Raw genomic sequence first — 19,986 nt, forward strand, 5'->3', positions numbered from 1 at the left:
TAGCAAAATCTTTGACTTTAGTTTTATTCATTAACATTATTTGATTTATCTTTGTCACATTTGAGTTTCCATCCAGAAGTCAACATGTTAACTACACACTTTAAACTACCAAATTACATCACTTCATGTAGTTATATAGGCCTTGTGGTCATTTGGCACAGTTCAATTAATTGTAAAGCAAACAGTCCCACTGTTACATGATACCATAATTCTGCTAAATACATTATTGTACTACAAATATTATTAGTCTAATAATTCTGTCTGCTTTATATTATATAGCACCTTTACCCTCTGTTAATTATTTTTTAATAATATAATGATATTATATTATTATTTCTGATACTGTAGAGAAGGAGTAAATACACAATAGAGCATTGGCATTTTTGTGATCAGACTTTGATCAGGTTTTGACCACACATGTATTGTATTAAGAGATGTGAGAGAAACCAATACTAAGTGTTACGGCACACTTGGTAGCTTAATTATTCAGCTGCTCGCTACAGATATCAATTCTACTTGAGTTAAATTCTGACAGTTTTCTCAATTCCATGGTGCACCAACAACTGCAATCCTGAAGTGCACAAACGCATTGCTTGTATTGCACAAAACATCTCAAGTTAGAAACTTTAAACATACTATGCCTTGGATGCAGTTACTGGTGATTTTTAACATCGCAAACTCCCAGAGGGTAGTACTGTAGCATGCTATGAGTGGTACAGGAAGCAACACAGCTCCTTTAGAAGTACTGTATTTTTTTACAGGTAGTATGTAAAACAAGAGATGATTTTTTTAATTCTACAAGGCACTAGTAAAACTTATTGTACAATATTGTTCTCTGTATTAATTTTCTGTTATTAGTCCAGGTAACAGCAACTAGATGCATTCTGGAGGTTAACAGAATGTACTAAACTGACAAGTTGAAGAAATTGAACCTTTTTCAGTACTGAACATAGAAAACGAAATGTACTTTAAGTATCAGAAGCCTCAAAGGCATTGACAAAGTCAACTGAGTGGACTTTTTCACAATAAACATTGGTATACAAACCATAGAACACAAGTGTAAACTAGTAGAAGTTAATTTGAACCCCAAAACCCTGTCTTCTTTCAATGGCTGAATCCTTGATTCAGTTACCGACAACTAGATGGGCAGCATGTCCTCTCATTTGTAACTGTTCTTAAGGCTTAAGGGTTCTTTTCAATACACCATCCCAAACATGAGGAATTTATACCTTCTTAATTGTATTAAAATTTGCTTGCTTGTATCTTTTATTTATGTGCTAATAATTAAAATAGCTGGCTTGAGTACTGTATCTGTGGCATTAGTATGTAAAACATGAGCAAATATGGATACAGGTCTTCCACTTACACTAAGGTTTTAATAAACATGCCTTTTTGAATTAACATAAAACATTTTCTTTATTTGTTAGTGGAACAAATATGACCGATTAAGACAAAACGCATTGATGGATTCTGGACATTTGTCTCTCGGATAAATCAAAACTCTTCCACATGAGTAGATATCATATGATATGGGATTAGGAGGATAAGCCCATGCAGGAGAGATCATCCCAATCTTTCCAAGCCCTGCCTCTGTGCTCTGATTTTCTGGTTTCCAATCCCTCTAGATTGTCCCGGACACTGCAGATATTAAAGTTTAATCTTCCATCTCCTCTCATGAGCATCTCAGCAGAAGAAAATCTGTGGGAAGAGCAAAATTTTAAAATTAATGTGACAACTCTTACTAGATTTTTCCCCACTTGCATTGAAGACATAGAATAGTTAACAGTAACAATGTGTATTGAATTCTGCAATTAATATATTCTCATTTACGGAATATTTGTTTCATTTTAATGTTAATGTAACATGTAACATTTAAGAGTGCACAGACCCTCAGCCTGCAGCCTTAGTCTACCTGTGACTGGGTGAACTGAGAAAAGTGCTTTATCATTGGAAGCAGAGTGGATAAAGGCTTAGAAAAGTGTTAAATTAGTTGTTTGTAAAAGGGAATTTAACTGGTGTAGTACTCAAGGTACTAAAAACAATTGTTTTTAATTATTAAAGTCTAGCAGTGAGAAGACCCCCCACCCTTTTTGCTAGAATATTGAAGCATATACACGTACCAAGGAGGAATTGGTCAATTTGTTGTTTAACTTTAAAGTCTGAATATGTTCTTATTAGTCCAAAAAGCTTTTGGATGTGTCAATCAAGCCACTCCATTGAAACAGGACAGAATAGCAGTTGACATGTTATGCCCGTAACAGTCCTGACTGTGTGATGAAAAATGTTGAAAGATTTACAGTTTAAAAGATTGACTGATTTAAAATGTACTGTAAAGTGTGTCTAGATCTGATACAGCTGAACAGCTAGTTTATCAAAGCTTAGGCCCCCATGTACTTCGTGAATTAGTTTCACATGGGTTGTGCGGCACAGATACTAAATAAACAAACTGTATTACTGAGGAACTCACCTGGCTTGAGTTTATTTATACATTCATTTCAGAGACATATTAACACAGAAAAATATTTCTGTCAAACTGGAACTAACTACACTCTATTCTCCTCTTCTATTTATTTGTCTAATTATTGTAATTATTAATCTACCAGAGAAATCATGGGACTCTTTATGCTTGATTATACAGTAATTCTACTCTAGGCTGGTTTTACCATCAGGTTCATCAGTGGTATAAAGGACATCATTTTACTTCACAATTAGATTATATTTTGTAACTAGCCCATTGTTGATAAGCTGAATAATTAATTATGCTTTCAGTTCCACTTCAATGTAGGGGCTTGTTTCATATCCTTGAGGACTTTGACTGTAAACCGGGTGGTCAGGCTCTTTGAATTTGAGTAGGAATTTAGCAGTATTTAGTGTAAAATAAAAATTGGTGGAAAGTATTCAGAACTAATGTAATGGTGGCAGTCAGCCCACAAAGAGGGACACCACTAGAAACCCCATGTTGAAGAACCAATGTAGCCCCATCAGGCACCTGTCATATTAATACAATAGGCTCCTTTATTTTTCGGGGGGGTATTTTGTATAAGCGTAAATTGTCATTCTCAGGGTGTAGGCAGGTCTGATGAGGAATGATGAGGCTTCCAGGGCAAGAGCATCATCATCAAGAGGTCTGGACCCTTTCAGCAATGAGGTAATTTGCCTGCCTTAGAAAATAGCGACTGGTGTTCTATTCCCTGTTAGGCCTGCTTATTACTATATTTAATGTTTTATTGTAATATTGCCTTTAGTGTTGTGCGCAATAATTTAATAATCGGTGCTCAGAGTTTCATATGTATGTTCTATGCACAGCTGGAAAGTGGCAGGTGTCTCCATGTTGCAGAGGGGGAGGTACTGTTTATTAGTAGTTAAATCTTGTCAAGACCAGTACCACAGGTAACAGTGTGGTCTAGAGCTAAGGGTGAAAACCTCTTGTGATTGTGATAGAGGGTGATTCAGCTAGATCTGGGCACCTTTATTGCAGCTGGGGAAAAAAGACATGGCAAGGCAGTACATAGAGATCAGGACAGTCATCTGTCTGCGCTGTGTATGTCTGGCAAGCTACCGGGTGGGCTTTTTTTTTCCAGTGAGCTCTTCATGAGTAAAACCATACATCCTTTAGTGCAGCATCAGTCAATGCATGGATTACCAGGGAACACACTGCCTGATTTCTGCCAAAGCAACCTTGCCACGTGAGTTAATGGAAGCAGAAAGATAGTTAGCGTGTTTACTAGTAAGGGTTGGGACCTTGAATGTCAGAACCGTAATGGCGAACAAGCTGATCTGTGCCAAGACTGGCACCCTGACTTTTCAAAGGGGAGTGTATTCACTGGTGAGCCAGCAGATGGATGCTATATCTTTCTGTGATCTGTGCCACATAAAAAGGAGATGTAGATGAGGCCACGGATTAATCTTATCAAACAATAATTAGTGGAAACCATTAGTTCATGGAGGATATGACCGTGCCCAAGTGTTGCAGAGCTCAGAACTGCGCTGATAAGAAAAACCGGGCCAATAAAAATGGCCAGAGTGGGAAAAGCTGCAGTCAGGTTTCACCGACTGTGTTGAATCTTTGCCTCCTGCCTGTGCTGAAAAGACTTCGGCGTGGAAAAGCCTCGGCTCTTTTAAATAGTGTGCTGTTCCTCCATCAGCTGAACTTCTGTATGCAGCAGCCAGTGTGGAAATCAATGTTGCCTTCAGTTGTGACCCTCCAATAGAGCCCGGTGAGATATCTGAGGTACAGAAGGCACCAGGGTCTGTAATCTCACTGCAGAAATACAGAGTAAAACAAATGGCAGCCATGATGATCTAGCCCCTTTCCTGGGTGTGCTCTGAGCAGCGGTTTCTACTGTATTAACCACTCAGAAGCACCCCTCATTGCATTTTAATTGAATTTTTAAAGAAGACATCAATTAATATTTGATTTCCCAGAGGCATATGCACGATCTATAATGCTAGTCTGAGGTAACTTGTATCAGTCTCCTTTCCCCACTTTTGCTCAGTTTTACCATTCTCAGGAATCATGGAATAGACTATATTAGTCCATTCCCACTCTTTTGGATTGAATGGGTCACTTGTTTTATGAGTTCTGATATTTTGCTAGGGCAGCGTACGATATATAATGGTATATAGCCCACAGCTGTCATTTTATTTTCCCAAGCATTGCTGTCAGATTATTGCTTGCTCTTCATATGTTTCCTCGACTGCTCTGAGAAAAATAAACCCTTTCGGTGCACTAAGAATAAGAATTACAAGGAGGAAGCATTGTCAGTACTTTTCCCAAATACAGTCAATCTACATCCTGTGTGAAAGACAGTAATGCTGAGTATGTTTGCTTTTGGCAGTGCTGGAAATGCCTGGGAAATGTTCTGTACTCAGTATATTTACAAATGTACCTTCTGTGAAAACAAGTTGAATGATTATGATCTTCAGACTTTTTTTTCCAGTCTTTGTTGCTTTTGCCACATCAATACCCAAACATGCAGATAGGCTTTACTTTGTGATTTTTGAGAAAGATAAATGTGTTAAGAGCTTGTGCAACAGGTAGCATGTGCTAAATCTTTTATTATAACAAAGTAACAATAAAAGCATTCCAGAATGTTACCTTTAAGAGTTTTTTTCTCTTAATCAGTCTATTTCAGAGTTCTCCAAAAATGTATAGTGTTTTGCAGATATCTAGAAGAAAATTAGCACATTATTAAAAATCTACATTTTTATGCCATTAATAATCAATATGCAAATTCTATTTGAATACACTAAAGATTTAATCTGAAAAAATCAACCGATAACTCTCTTAAAATCAAAGAAACTACCCTACTAAGAAAAAAGTGTGTTTTGAGTGTGTTATGATGTTATTTTTAAATTCCCTTTCTGTGTATAAAATATTTACTGGGGGTAGATGATGTAAACTGTTCCAATATAAAGTTTTCAGATGGTTATCAGTATTAAAAAAATATATGGTTTATTCAATGCCAAAAAGAGAAGAAAGAAAACACAACGTTTCGGCCTTGGAGCCGTCTTCAGGTGTGTCTATGTATTCAGGTGTGTATATGTATATTTAAATGGGAAGCATTATCAGCCTGACCTAAATATCTGATGGCTAAGCAGTGGAAAACATTAATATAGTACTGACATGTAATTCTCCTTATTATTATATACAATGTTGCTTTGAATGTGTAGCTCAATGAGATCTCCCGATGAGCTACTAGGAACCTAAAAAACTAGTTGGGATGAATGGTCTCCTCTAATTTGTAGCCTTTTTTTATATTTACATACATTAGAAATCGTCACAACCACACTATTCACAACCGACCTACAGTAAGTGCTGTACAACACTGAATATTACCTTGAAATCGAACTTTGAACAGTATCCCAAGAAATCGGTCAAAGGCAAATGAAAAGCCAGAAAAATAAGCCAGCTTTTTTTTTAGTAGCTAGAAAATATAACAAGAAGAACACAACACCCTACATAGGCTGTTCTAAAAAAAGAACATGGAGTTTTCAACACCATTCAGAACAACACCTCGATTCTCCCATCTTTAAAGGTTCATGTGCTGCATTTTCCATATTGGCTTCTGTGACATCTGTGCACATTTCTTGCACGTCTGCTACTTGAGCATAATTATGCTTATTTTAGCCACTGCTAACTTCAAACATCTGTGAAGAGTTTCCAGCGTATCACCTTGAGTGACAAGGTTCGAACATGTTAGAATCCCCTTCTGCACTACACACATTTGTAAATGTGTTATTTTTTTTGCTTTTTCTGTCCCCGTTGATTTATGCATTGGTAATGTTTAATTTACGTAGCCTTCCGTATAGCATTGATAAAGAACATTGATCGAGTATAAACACCATACATGTTTATACTGTAGATAGTGTGTTAAAATTGTATTCTTCATTGACCAAGTGAAAAAGTGTCATATTTGGAAGTCTAACACAACAACACAAAAATAGGCTTTTTTTCCTGGCCAAAATGTCATAATTTTGCTTTATTTGCCAGTTGCTACTCATGGATGTCTGCAGACGTATTGTTGAAACTGTTAAGGTGGTCTGTTACCTGGATCACGTGTATTCATTCAGAGGCTACAGGGGAGATCAGAGAGCAGATGGCATTGTGGAGTTCCCTACAAGTTAATATTTATTACCTCTAGTACTGCTACTACTGTTGCTACACACTGTTGCTAGAAACACGATGACTAATGCTACTGTCACTAATACTACAGCTACAAAGAGCGCTACTATTAAGACTGCTGTTGTTCCTGGTACTCCTGCTGCTACTAGTATTGTCACTGCCACAACTACAACTACGTCTTTTACTACTGAGCATGCTGCTGACACCTGTGCTGCCTCTTCCAAGGCTGAAACGACAGCTACTGCTGTATGTACGGTACTCCACTTTACTGCTGCTTTATATCTCTTGCTTCATTCCACAGTATACAGTGTATTGCATTTGATTGTTGGGTTTTGCTTTTTAAAGGAAAGTGAAATGTCAGTAAAATGTCGCCATTGTAAAATTAATTCTGTATACGGAAGCGGTGTCGGTAAGATGCCTGCAATAAGTCAGTTGTAATCTTGGAGCCTAACTTAACTATATGGTATTGCAAGGAACACACGTTCAGCCTCAGGTGGGAGGGAGAACGGCATTTGCAATGAATTATAGATATGAATGAATTCATGCACACACAATGTATGCTACCAAACCAGGTTGCTGCTGTAACTTGTGTAGGTGGACCAGTAGATGGTGCTCTTCCCAGTTCCGACATTTGCAAACCAATATCCCGGTGTGATTATACAGTATATATACAGTATATGGTGATATAACACACTTTGACTTTGACTGGTGCTGTTGTTCAAATAAGATGTCACGAAATATCCTAAATCAGTGCCAGTTTGACTATTAGACCTGGTGTACTGGCCAATATCCCCTCAGGGTTTTACACAATCCGGTCTTCCTAATGCTATTGCTTAGTTCAATTGGTGCGGATAGTTCTCGCTGATCTGCCTGATTCCTTGTGTACTGTAGGAGGGCTGCTGGTTTATAATGGCTACCATATATTATCAAGGAAGTGGCCCACTTCACCTTCCTACAGTATATGTTTTCGATACTTAAGCATCCGTTTTATAAATGTAAGATAATACTATTATGTAAGATAATGTTATTACCTCACTGATAAATAAGAACATAGATCTTTTCTATACTGTCTAAATATGTTTGCGCGTATGTAGCTGTTTAGATGTTTGTGGTGTTTATTATTACAATCATTTTTTCAAGTTCCAGACCTGTGAAAAAACATAAACAACGTTGTTAAAATAAAGCACAAATGCAGCGTTATAACATTTACCTGCAGCGATCCTCAAGTTTGACACTTTTTTTTTCCTTTTCCTCAAAAACACATCAGTATCGCAACATCAACGTTACTAGCACGTTGTTGATGAAAGTAATACAGTAGAGAGAACGAGTTAATAATATTAATGTGTTGGTTATTTGGATGTTGACATTCTTTTGAATACGTAGAATATTTAAGATTTTAAAAATAGCGTTGTGGCTGTCTTTGTCATTTCCAAAGTTTAGAAGCCTTTTTAAGTCTATTTCACGTACCCCTTGAATTTGCATGACATAACTTAAAAAGAGTTTATCCCAAAACTACAATGAGAGAAAGAGCATTCCAGTTTATACTGGCAAGCACGTACAGAAAACAAGTTTTCGGTACTGTACAAATGCTTTTGGTAGATCAATTTTGTAATACCTGGCAACCCGGTTTAACGTGAGCTTTGGTTTGGATGTCTGTGAAACTGTTCGCTTTGTAACCGCTAGAGGGCTCTTCGCGGCTCTTCAGAAAATAACCAAAAACACCGTCCCGACTCAGAAACGTACAGAGAAAGAAAACAGCCGTCAGGGTTACCTGTGATTTCCCATTCAGCCAAGAAAACCCAAACGGTCTAAACTTCAAAATGCCTTGCTAGAATCTACAAAGACATCCAAAAGCAATCTGCTTCAAAAGCTGGCGCCCTACAGAGCTCTCGAAGTGTTTTCTGTTTGAGGTAGTTTAATGAAGATTGCCGATGCTGAAACTGCTCTTGCATTACTGCAAGATAATTTTGTGCATTTCAACTTTTAATCTCAGAATCAACTTTAGGATATACATCCCGGCTTGTAAAATGTGGCTCATCTGGGTTTTTTTTTTCCAATGATCTTTTTTTTAAATGTATTTTAATGTTTTACGATGTGGAAGAGAAAAAAGCTCTGACAAATGTAAAGAGTGTTCTAGGTGCTGCAAGTAAATCTATAAGGGTTTTGAAAAAAAAAAACTGGAAAGGAAATTATTCTGAGCTCTCTCCAAACTGATTGATTACTTTCTTAGTCATCCCTCTAGTTTAATGGGATCCATTCAATTGAGAAGGTGGAGCACTTGCATGAATTAACATATTCCTTTTCCCCCTCAATCTGTGTTCAAGTGTCTTACTTTTTGCTTAAAGAAGGGGCAAGGAGAGGGGGTCGTGGCTTACATTATAAAGGAAAAAATAACAGCATCGCCTTCTTGGTTTGTGTAGAATCAGTGTCTTGACAAGCTGTTATAAAATCTGAAGGAAGACCGGTGAAGACCTCAAGAAGCTTTTTGTTTTGGAAATCAGATTTTGAAGAGACTTATTTATTTATTTCCCTTTTTTTTTTCTTCTTGAAAATGAAACTTTGGACTTTTCTCCTCTTGCTTTCCTGGCTTTTGATTTTCATCCTTTTTTCAGGATCCGAGTGCGGGACAGTTCCGAGAAAGGGAAGGTCTAAAAGAGACTTGGTGCGCTTAAGGGAAGCTAGCAGTACTTTCCCAGGGGCTTGTGCCACCCGCTTGCCTCGGGGCAAGCGGTCCGTGCCCGGGATGGATCGGCGATCGCCTCGCCAGCACCGTCGCTCCTCCCAGGCGGAGGAGAGCTCTCCTGGACGGGGAAAGGCTGTTTATTTTACCGGGAGAGGAGATCAGCTGCGACTAAAGCCGGGTGTGGAGGTGCCCAGAGGAAATTTTACCCTAGAAATGTGGATCAAACCAGAGGGAGGTCAGCGATCCCCTACTGTAATTGCAGGTATGTGCTGTTTGAGTGCCGTGAAAAGCACATTTTTTTAAAAAAAATGTGATTTATTCCCGTTTTTATGAGTGAATGAATGGGTTTAACCCCAAAGTGCCAGCGAGGTTGTAATCCTTTAAGTAGTTTCGGCAAATGAAGTCTTGTTTGAACTTTTGTTTTCATTTTTTACATTTACATTCAAGGCAGCAAACTATTAAATTATATCCTAGTTTCCGTTAAGTTCCTGTGTTTTTGCAGTCACTCTAATAAGAGTGGTGCGGTATTAATTGAAAACATGCCATGTTGTCAACTTAAAACAATATTGTAGTAGTGGCGGTTTTTAAGGTGAAGGCTGCATTTGCGAAACCGTCTTTTGACATCGTTAAGACAGATGTTGCCAAAACAAAATACTTTGCATTAGGAAGAACATGTCTGCAGTTTTAAGAAGTTAGAGAACTTCCTAAAATAATAGTAGTTTTATCTGGCAGGTACATGCTTAAGAATTACGTCAAGGTCTTTTCAACACATCGAATTTGTATATTATGATAATGGATGAGCTTTATGAAATAAAATAAAAAAAACATGGGGTTTATATTGTTGGTCACATTATATAACCAAGTATCGTGACCGATGACTAGTGACTGCTGCTGTTGGTACGCTGTAGTATTTCGAAACATTACAGTACCTCATATTTTCTACGTCTATAGTACCTGTAGGACCAGTCTCTTGATTCGGTGGTCCGTTAAATTAAGAGGATACGCATTTATCCATTTGTCTTTCATTCTGCACATAATCATTTGAGTAAATGTGTTTGTCGTGAAGCATCTTTGAACGGCTGATAGACTGTTGATACCGAAAAGCTTGGGGACCACAAATTGTCCAAGTCTTTTGGAAACAATGGTGATACGCTTATAACGAGCAGAGTGCAAAGTGATGCTTTCGTCAAGAGTGAAGGCAAATCTTTACCCTGGATGGGATGATCTCTAAAACAAAAGGCACAGATTTAAGTTATCGACTTTCCTGTTTCACAGCTGCATCTCTGGAAACGTTAAGGGCTGTTCAGAATGCGTTTAGACAAGAAAAAGAGGATTGACACCCTGTGTTGTTGTTGTTGTGGGACTATTGTTGAAACCCGTGCTTTTTACCTGTGGCGTTATCCGTCTGCTGGATGATTCATTGCTTTTCTGAACATATTAAGGTGAGCTGCGAGTATTGCTGTTGACTACGCGACGAAATATTCCATGGAGACATGCCATATAACCTACATCTACAGTATATTCGCATCCATTAAAACCATAATCTTTGTTGTGGTTTGTAAGGCAGCCTACAGTTGCAAGTCTTGCAATGTGTAGATGTAGTCAATATAAAATCACGTATTTGTGTGGAGGGTGTAGAATGCTCTGTGCTGATGTACCAAGGTAAGCGAGTCTTCTGGATACTCTAAGCGGAGGCGCTGGTTCAGTGACTTTGCCCTGCTCGCCTTCACTCCGAGCGAGCGTTTTGCTCGCTGAGGCATTGCAAAGTCTTAACGCGACGGCACCGCCCCCGAATTAAAAGCTGTAACTGCTACAGATCCCCCGCAAACAACTTGACAGCGTAGTATTTAAAGGGACTGGAGCTAAACCCTAGTTGTTTTCCAAAGGGATCTCTCTCATTACGGTGCGATTGAATGGGTGGGCTGGCACGATTTCCGCCGCTGCTCTAATTGATTTCAGATTACGAGAGCATCTCAGTGCGTTTTTTTTTAAAGAACTGTTAAGGATGGAAGTTTGGTGTTGTGCACCACCGCGAAGATGTGCCGGTTATCTTTAGTTTTACGTGTATTGTTACAATATAATCACATAATTGTGAATTGTTTAATTTGAATGAACACACCAGTAATTGGCTTCTCTAAAACAATTAGCACATGTTTATACACGTTTCTTTTAATACATCAGTGTAAACGACTTTATTTATAAGGAGGTGTTTTACCATTATAGAAAGCTGTTTAAAATGCGCAAAGTAATGATTTATCCAGTTCAAGGGTTCAGTTACTTAAGCGAGCGTTCTTCAAAATAATTTAAAGTGGTCTACAGTTTTGCGAGCGCTCTTTTATTGTCTGTGGCTACGGTTCCGCGTAGCGTTGAAGTGGTGGAAACGGACAGGGCGTCTTTAAGAGAAGTTATATGAATGATCAGTAAGTGGGGCTTGGAGTAAAAGGGCGTGTCGTTTTGGTTTTTAAAGAGTGAAAGTTATTTGGTTTTCCCTTTTGATCCCTCCGGCTGCCAACAGAGAGCGTAATGCTCATTTAGCAGACACTGCATGCTGTAGACTCCGTATTTAGGGATCCTCTCAGAACTCTGACTGTCCAAAAGAGTTGAAAATCCTCTGTAGTCGTGCGTCACATCTCCAGCTCGTATGACAAACCAAATCTCGGGCGGTCAAGAAAATAAAAATAATACATTTCATTTGTTTTTACCGTGTGGTATTTTATACAGTTCTGGATTTTTTGTAAATATTTTGGTTGTTGATGGGGAATATCTAAAAAAAACAACAACAACATACAGTTGTAAGCATCAACGTTGATTGAAATATGGTCTTTTACTCGTTGTTAAGCCGAATGAATGGAACAAATGACAAATGCTTAGCAGGATATTTTTATAGAAGTCAACTTCCGCGAACGTGTTTTTGTTATTTGGGGGGAACCCAAAGGGTAATGTTTGTGGAAGAGGCTGCGGAGGTTCGCTGAGGCTGGACGGTATTTACTGGACTGCTGGCAGATGTGGTTACATCATCCTTAAATGTTATTTCTAACAGCCTAACAAGACCGGCTCCCGACACGCTGTTTGTCATCTTTTTACCCTTCTCAACGTAAAATAAACATAACATTCATTTTGTTTAGCTTTATCTGATTATAAAAGCGAAGGAAATGTGCTGGAAGATGGGTAATGCACTAGTGTACTGTATGTGATTTTGTCATTTGAAAGACGCGATATTTTTTTAGTTGTTTTGAGTATGTACTGCTCCATTAGAAGTGCGGTGTTGAGTAAAGATAAACGAGCTTCACAACAAGCTTTTTACTTTTGGTCAGGGAGTGTAATTTCCCCACATCCCCGATTATCGTGCGGATGTTTTCAGCTGTTAGAGAGCGGGTTTGTTATTACGTAGAGAAATTATTGGGATTCTTTGCCAACAGTAACAGGGTTTTCTCAGGTCAAACGCTCCGTCGCACTAAATTTGTAAAAAAAAATGCTAGAAGTATCTTTATTAAAACGGCATCTTTTACTAATTTTGCGTAGGCAACGACTTTCGTCACCGTGAGGGAATAACTTTGAGTTTGTTGTGACAGTCTGGCGTGCTCATCTGTGGTTGTAAGGCTTATTGTCTTCTGTTTGACAGCTGCCCTACCCACTACATCGCAGAAAGGGCAGTGCGTGTACAATTCCTCGAACAAATCAGTTTTACGAAATCGGTAGCTACATATCAGTGCATCTTAACGCTGATCTGTCTTTGTTCTCAAATGTTATCAGAAGTGTAAGTCTCAAAGGTGAGGCTGCAGCATCCTGAAAGCATCACGGTCTATAGCTGAAAGCACTGTGCAGCCGTTGCACACAGCAAAACCACATAATATAAAGCAATATCCTTGTACACATATGGATTACTTTAGTGGAATTCCTCAAAATGTCAAAGGTTATTGGGTTGAGAAGGGCTCCCCAAGTCACACTGAACTGAAAATAATATTTTGCCTTTTGCAAAAATGAAAACAAAGCCTAAAAGATGAGGATTAGCTTCTGATGGAGCTTGGCCCGATGACTTCACCTAATTGTTACTCCATATGTCATAGATACTGTATAGATACTACTTCTAAGGTTTCTTCTATTTTTTTCCACATACCCAGCCTCTTGGGCCTAGACCTTTAGTGTATAAAAAAGGGCTAACAATGCAATTATATTCTATGAGCATTATTACTGTGCAAAAGTGATTAAATGTAAATGGACAATGGTGAAGTGAGGTCCTGTTGACTCTTACACATGTGGTTTTAGTTCAGAATACAAAAGTATTGTCCCCTGTTCCTTGGATACATTTCAGTACAAGCCACAGAGTTCGTAAGTGAATGGAAACAGCTGTCAGTCTGTGAGCTGCCTCTCTCATTGGAAATGGAGCCACAGAGGCATTCTGGTCACTCTTTAGTTAACTGACACAGGTAATTACAGTATAAATGTTAACACCTTTACTAATGGCATTTAATCTTACTGCTTTAAAATGCTAGTGAACATAAAACACGCCTATAAAAAAACATACCTAGAAGGAACATTTGACAACATCCTTTCATTGCAAGGCAAAACATGTTTTCTGGGCCTAAACTGTCTGGCATACCTCATCTTGGTTATGTGGAAATAACTTTCTGCACTGCAAGGTAGTAAACAGGTAAGTAGTCACTGCGTATTTCCATCTGTTTTGCTGTCATATTTTACTCTGAGACATACTGTACACAACATACACTGTGTCACACAAAACGCATTTTTCTGAGATATGCAGTAGTTCATAAAGAAAAGCACAGGTTGAAAAATCATTTTGATTAATATGAGATTTTCTGTTTCGTTTCTCTTGTTCTTTTTTAAATCTCCTGCTCTGGAAATCTGGGAGTGAGTGATGTGAAGACTTTAATCCAAAGTGCGCCCTTCCCAGACCAATGTGACAGTTTGCATATTGCTTAAAAGATACTGTACATAACATTGGCAGAGGAGTGATGTAGTTCTCAGGTGTCTGACAGGAGAGGATCAATGCTACCCCTTAAGCTGAGGATACCTTCTCCAGTTCAGGTCTGTTCAACCCTGCAGTGATCACTGTCAGAATATGACGCAAACCAGGCTAAGACCAGCAACATTCAGACAATACTGGAGGATGAAGACAAATTAATTCAATGTAATGATTAAATGTTCAATTTAATCCAATCTATTTCAACCACCTGATGGCACTTTAGTTTGTCACCACAAGCTTCTGCTCTTACAGCCTCTTTCATTTGAGTCCATTTAGTCCATAAGACTAAACAAAAACTGTCATTTTGTTTGTAGAAGAGCATTATCAAACTAATGTAACGTCTCTGCTTTCTTCCCTGTAGAATGAATGTGGTTGCAAGTCATTATGAAACACGTAGGTTTTCTACACAGTATCCACCTGCACTCCTGCGCAGTTTTTATTAGCAGTCAGAATTCCTCCCCCCTCTCCAAAATCACTTATAGCCCCAGGATCCTCTGTACATAAGCTTTCCCTGTTTCCCTGTAATTGACTAAGCATTTTTTCAGGCCTTTTACCGTGCTGAGGAGGGATAAGCCTGTACACAATGTTCTACTTAACAATGGAATTTATTAAGATTTATTGGTAGTAATTCCTCTTATGTTAACCTTGCACATGTTCATCCCTTTTAGGGGGGTAGATCTGATTTAGAGGCATTCAGTCATAATCCCATAGGTTCACAGCACTGGTTCTTTGGTCAAGCACATACACCAAACTTCTGAACCTACGGTTCCTCTTGCACAGAAGAGGAATACGGTTATAGCAGCCCATCAGTTACTGAGTTACTGTAAAACTACAGTAACTCATCTCTTGAGGATCCAAACCCAGCTCTTGTTTCCTGTTTGTGTGTTATCAATCCAGGACTCGGTGAATTCTGTTTCAGATGAAACCACTTCTCTTACAACACCTGATTGTAATGCAAAAGCCAGAAAGGTAGATGTAATCTCGCTGTACCCAGGTCTCCTTTTTGCAATATTTTCATTTGCAAGCTCTGTATCTAGTTTTCTGTCTGAGGCATTTGTTTGTTCCACAGACATTTTTCTTCACTGTTGTTTTAAGCAAGAAAGCTAATAAAAAACAGCGGCAGGGTTTAAATGTGAAAGTAGTAATTGCAAATTATGCTCTCAGCTCTCCAGGGTTGGAAATCATTTTCCTTAATAGACCACAAGATGATGAACTGGGGATAACTGCAAACTGCTGTATTATTTACAGTAGACCAAACTCACAATACTTTGATAAAGTTCTTTATAGGTCCATATATTATTTGCCAGTGGTTTCACATATTCAAATTTTAATTGTCCAATCATGATTTAGATAAACCAATCCAAAACCATTGCTAACTGAGATCTGCAAAACTGCTTCTGTGTGTTAACTTAAATATATTTCATTGAACACCTCTTGTTGTTCCCTCAAATATCCTTTTTTTAACTTGCTGCTGAATGCTGGCTACTGTATCTATGACATTTATACAGTCCTAAAAGTATTTTATCACTCTGGGCTTGTGAATTAAATTGTATAAGATTGTGTTGGTTCATATTGTGCTGAGATAATGTAATCAGTAACCAGGCGCGAGTAAGATGAAAAACAAAAAGAGAAGAATAGGTTCATGTCTAGTGAAGGAGTTCCTTTTCCTGACTGTGCTTTGACATTTATAATCGTTTATTTGACATTTGATTTTTATAATTATATAAGGAATGTTTTTTGAAATGGCTGTTCAAAATAAATTCTAGCTAAACTGAGTAAATTTTCCATAGGATAGATTTTATATTTTAGGTGTAAAAAAAGTTTTCTAATATTGATTAAAAATCTGTAGTTTTTTAGATTACTTTTTAAATATGAAAACCTCTTAAAGATTTCACCATGAACAAATTACTTTTATGCCTCTGTCCCTGTAGATATCGAGGTATGGATGATCCTGTTGTTGCTAGATGGCGGAGTCATAGATATGAAGAGAAAGTGACAATTAGACGGTAACCCCACTGAAAATGTGTCCCACTGTATTATTGCTGTATGTTGCCACTGTACTCTGCCCTCTAGATCTTACTTTTATGATGGGTTTGCTGTCAGACAGCACAGCATCTCTGGTAAAGTGGGATTTTACAACTTTGCACTGTGGGTCTGAAACCTAATCCCTGTTGTGGATGAAGAAGACAAAAAGGTTGGGAACTCCTGTATTCTTTGCAGGCCTAATCTAGCATAATATTTATCGGTTTGCTGTTCACCACTTGGCGGTCCCATTCGAGGATATTGCGAATTGTAATTTGCGCGACTTTATGACACAGTTTGTTTTTATCGAAACTGGCAAGGTTTCTGCAGCCTGGTATGGTCTGCAGATCGCCGAGGAGCAGTTGCTAGTATCTCTCTCGAATCTGGTTAGTCTGCTGTATTTCTGCAGAATCCTCACCCAAACTCTGGTCTCGAATGTACGATGCACCTTATTGTACTGTTAGAACTGTGCAAAGTAAACTATCCCATTTCACCCCAAAGAGCGCTCATAACTTCATCAGCCCAATGTGTGAACTTTTGCAATAAGGGCTGAAAAATTGGAAGTTTAAGTTTATCAACTTTTCAACTTACAATATATTTTTCTCCTCAGTCTCAGAATGCACTGCTTTTCTGATAAAATGGGGAAAAAAACAGTCCCTGATGTTTTCAATGTGCATCACCCCTTCTTTTTCTACCTCTCAAAGGCTAGAAATTAATGTGATGCAAGACACCAGTAATGCTTTTGTAATACCTCTTAAGAAATGAAAATGAGAAAACTGTGAGAATACAAGTTCTATTCATTTGTTCCTTCTTTTGTTTATCTGTTCATAACGACTTGTATTAAACTGACAGCTTGTTCTAATATTCCAGCATTTCCAGCAGTAAATTGTTTAACACCTGGAAAACACGTGGCCAAAAGAATTTCATTGAGCTGCCGACAGTTCGGATTTCTCAGGTTACAGAAGCCATGGTGAAAGATGCACATATTCTAGTAGTATCAAAGTGTATTCAATTCCAACAGGTATACACTAGATAATTTCACAGAAGAACTGGAGGCAGAATCCGTACGTTTAGCTATGATGAAATTCAGGACCTTGAACAGCGCTAAGGGAATGAATTTATGACCCTGAGACGAAACAGAAAGATGCAAAATCATTGTTTGAAAGAGACCAAAATTCAGGAAGGGCTTTGAGCTTTTATACTGAGCTTTTCCCATCTGAGCAAGGCAGCAGTGAAAGAATATTTGTATGTGATTGTGCAAAAAAAACCCCCATCTTTTACTACTTTTTAATTCCCCTCCTTTTAACTTTTCCCTCCTGGAAACCAGCCTGCTTGACCAGCTGATGAACTGGCTTTAATTTCTACACTAAAGCAACATTATTTTGCATAGCTGCATTGAAGGAATCTCTTGTCATAGCTAATAAAATTTACTTAACCTAAATCTGTCAACCTTGATTACTTCTGCCTGGCAGATTAAAGCATCCTATATGCTTCTTTTAAATATTTGACCCTTTGAACACTTTTTTTTCTTTCCAGTGATACTGAACTAATGCAGAAGTCTCAAATGAAAAGGCAGATTGGCCTGTTGTCTCCCATTTGGATGCTTGTGTTCACGCATTTGCTTTCTGACCTAAATTCAGATATTGTATGTGGAAAGACTCTTATTTCAATTCTCCACACTGTTGATCCAGTAGATCCACTGTGTGTGTGTGTGTGTGTGTTTTTTCTGGTTACACTGACAACTGAGAATGTATTTGATACTGATGTATTGTAAAAGCTATAGTAACCTGAAGATCTTTGACCTTAAAACAAAAAAAAAACAGAGGCAGATTTCCTTTCTATGTGCTGCTGTTAGTTCTGGCACTCAGCTGTTCATGTCTTCGGGAAGCATGACTCCAAGATGTTTTACATTAGAACAAGCTGGAAGCTGTCGTGGTTAACATGGAAGGAATTTAAGCTTCATCTATATATTTTATACAAAGTGTCTTCCTAGTCCCATACCTGTGAGTTCTAGGGAGTTTCTCATAACTTCAAAGAAAGAGCACTGCTGGATTTGATCAGTAGGTTAGCTGAACCACATCAAGTGGGTTGTTTGAAGCTGTTTCCCTATATCTGTGTCGGACTGCGTGATTTTCAAGTGAATAGTCCCAAACAAAACAGTCTTTAACATAAGCAATCTGCAACTTTCAAATGAGCCACGCATAGAGACAGATATATACAAATGTTCCAATAGAAGAAATTCTCAGTTCTTATTAAAAATCACACCAACAACAATTATTTTACTTTGCACATTTGGTATTGTATCAGTAAACAGGACTTTAAAAGGTTATCTTTATTGATTATCTTTTAATCTCAGCTCAGCTACTATGTGTTTTGGGTATTAGAAGCTATATGGCTCAATTAAATAAAATGACTTTAAAATCACATAATGTGCCAAAATTCATAGTCTAGACTGTCACAAAGTGTTTTGAAAAAGGTTGATTCTGAATGCTTCATTTCCAAAAAGACATTTTTTTCTTACCAGCAGGATGTTTGTGTACAAGTACTAAATTAACTTTGTTGATGCTGCCATGCGATTTCACAACTCCTGAAGATGTATCCCTTATGTGGAAAAAATAATCCACTCATTTCTGTTCAGCACATGTTAATAAACAGGTTTTTTTCTCTGTAACAATGTTTAGATGTTTTCAGCGGTGCTAAAATTCAGTTGCAAATTATGTGTCTGTGAGTCTGATTTGGCCACCTTGAGTAAACTGTTTCAGTAATGTGGACAGTTCACTCGTGCTTTTACAGCAAGCTGAAATAGGTTTTCTGCTTTTCAAAAGCAGCCTCTTTACGCTGTTGTGCCATGTCACACTGATTTCCACAGTAAGTGCAGGTCTTTTCTGCCTTCACAAACCTTGCAATAGAGTGGGCTTATAGCACAGTTCAAGCGTTTTCCTTTCTGCTTCTAGCATTGTCAACGTAGGGTTCCCCCATCATAAACCCACTTCTCACGTCTGTGTGAAAAAGGATTCCTCACACAGCTGATGTTGTGTGTACTTGCGGTCACTCTTAGCGCTGTTTGCCAATTTTCTGGGGAATCCCATCTTGTTTAAAAGAGAGAAGCTACTGGTAACACTAGCCTGACAACTTAGGATCACTGGCAAAATAAACTATCCTTTGCTTTTAGTGCTTTCGCTTTTATTGTGTTATTTGCAGTCAATTATAGAGACAGTTATGTTATTACTAAGAGAAGCCTAAAGAAATAAACCTAAAAACAAATGAGTGTATATAAGCCAATTTCATATATGCTCAAACTTTAGCAAGTGTGTTTGTCGTTAGGTACTGTATAATCCTTACTGCAGAAGGAAGACGTTTTATATTTGCCAAGGTATCCAGTACAATACCTTGGATTTGTACATTTATAAAGCACTTTTCAATACTTAAGGCTCTGCCAGGACATTTGGAAGACAACATCGTCACTGACAGACTGGAAAAGAGCCGTGTTCATACCGATCCTGAAGAAAGGTGATCCGACTATGGAAATTATCACACCATCGCTTTGATCTCACACGCCAGCAAGATTCTACTCAAGATCAAGGCACAGGGGAGAATACAACCATACTTGGAACCAGAATTGTCTGAAGTGCAAGCAGGATTCAGAAAAGGGTGAAGAATGAGAGATATCAT

The 19,986-nt window shown here is 38.1% G+C and overlaps 1 protein-coding gene across 1 annotated transcript in view; it reads left to right on the forward strand.

The window, feature by feature from the left end:
• Positions 1-8,368: 8,368 nt before the first annotated feature.
• Positions 8,369-19,986, forward strand: part of LOC148816084 (pappalysin-1-like) — a 208,895-nt gene continuing 197,277 nt past the window's right edge. Inside the window, exon 1 of the mRNA XM_088940554.1 lies at positions 8,369-9,570. Coding sequence (XP_088796680.1) covers positions 9,177-9,570 — 394 coding nt within the window. The 5' untranslated portion in view covers positions 8,369-9,176. The remainder of the gene's footprint in view (positions 9,571-19,986) is intronic.

The sequence above is a fragment of the Atractosteus spatula genome, chromosome 23 (genome assembly GCF_055471065.1).
Source record: "Atractosteus spatula isolate fAtrSpa1 chromosome 23, fAtrSpa1.hap1, whole genome shotgun sequence".
In the NCBI taxonomy this organism is placed as follows: Eukaryota; Metazoa; Chordata; class Actinopteri; order Semionotiformes; family Lepisosteidae; genus Atractosteus; species Atractosteus spatula.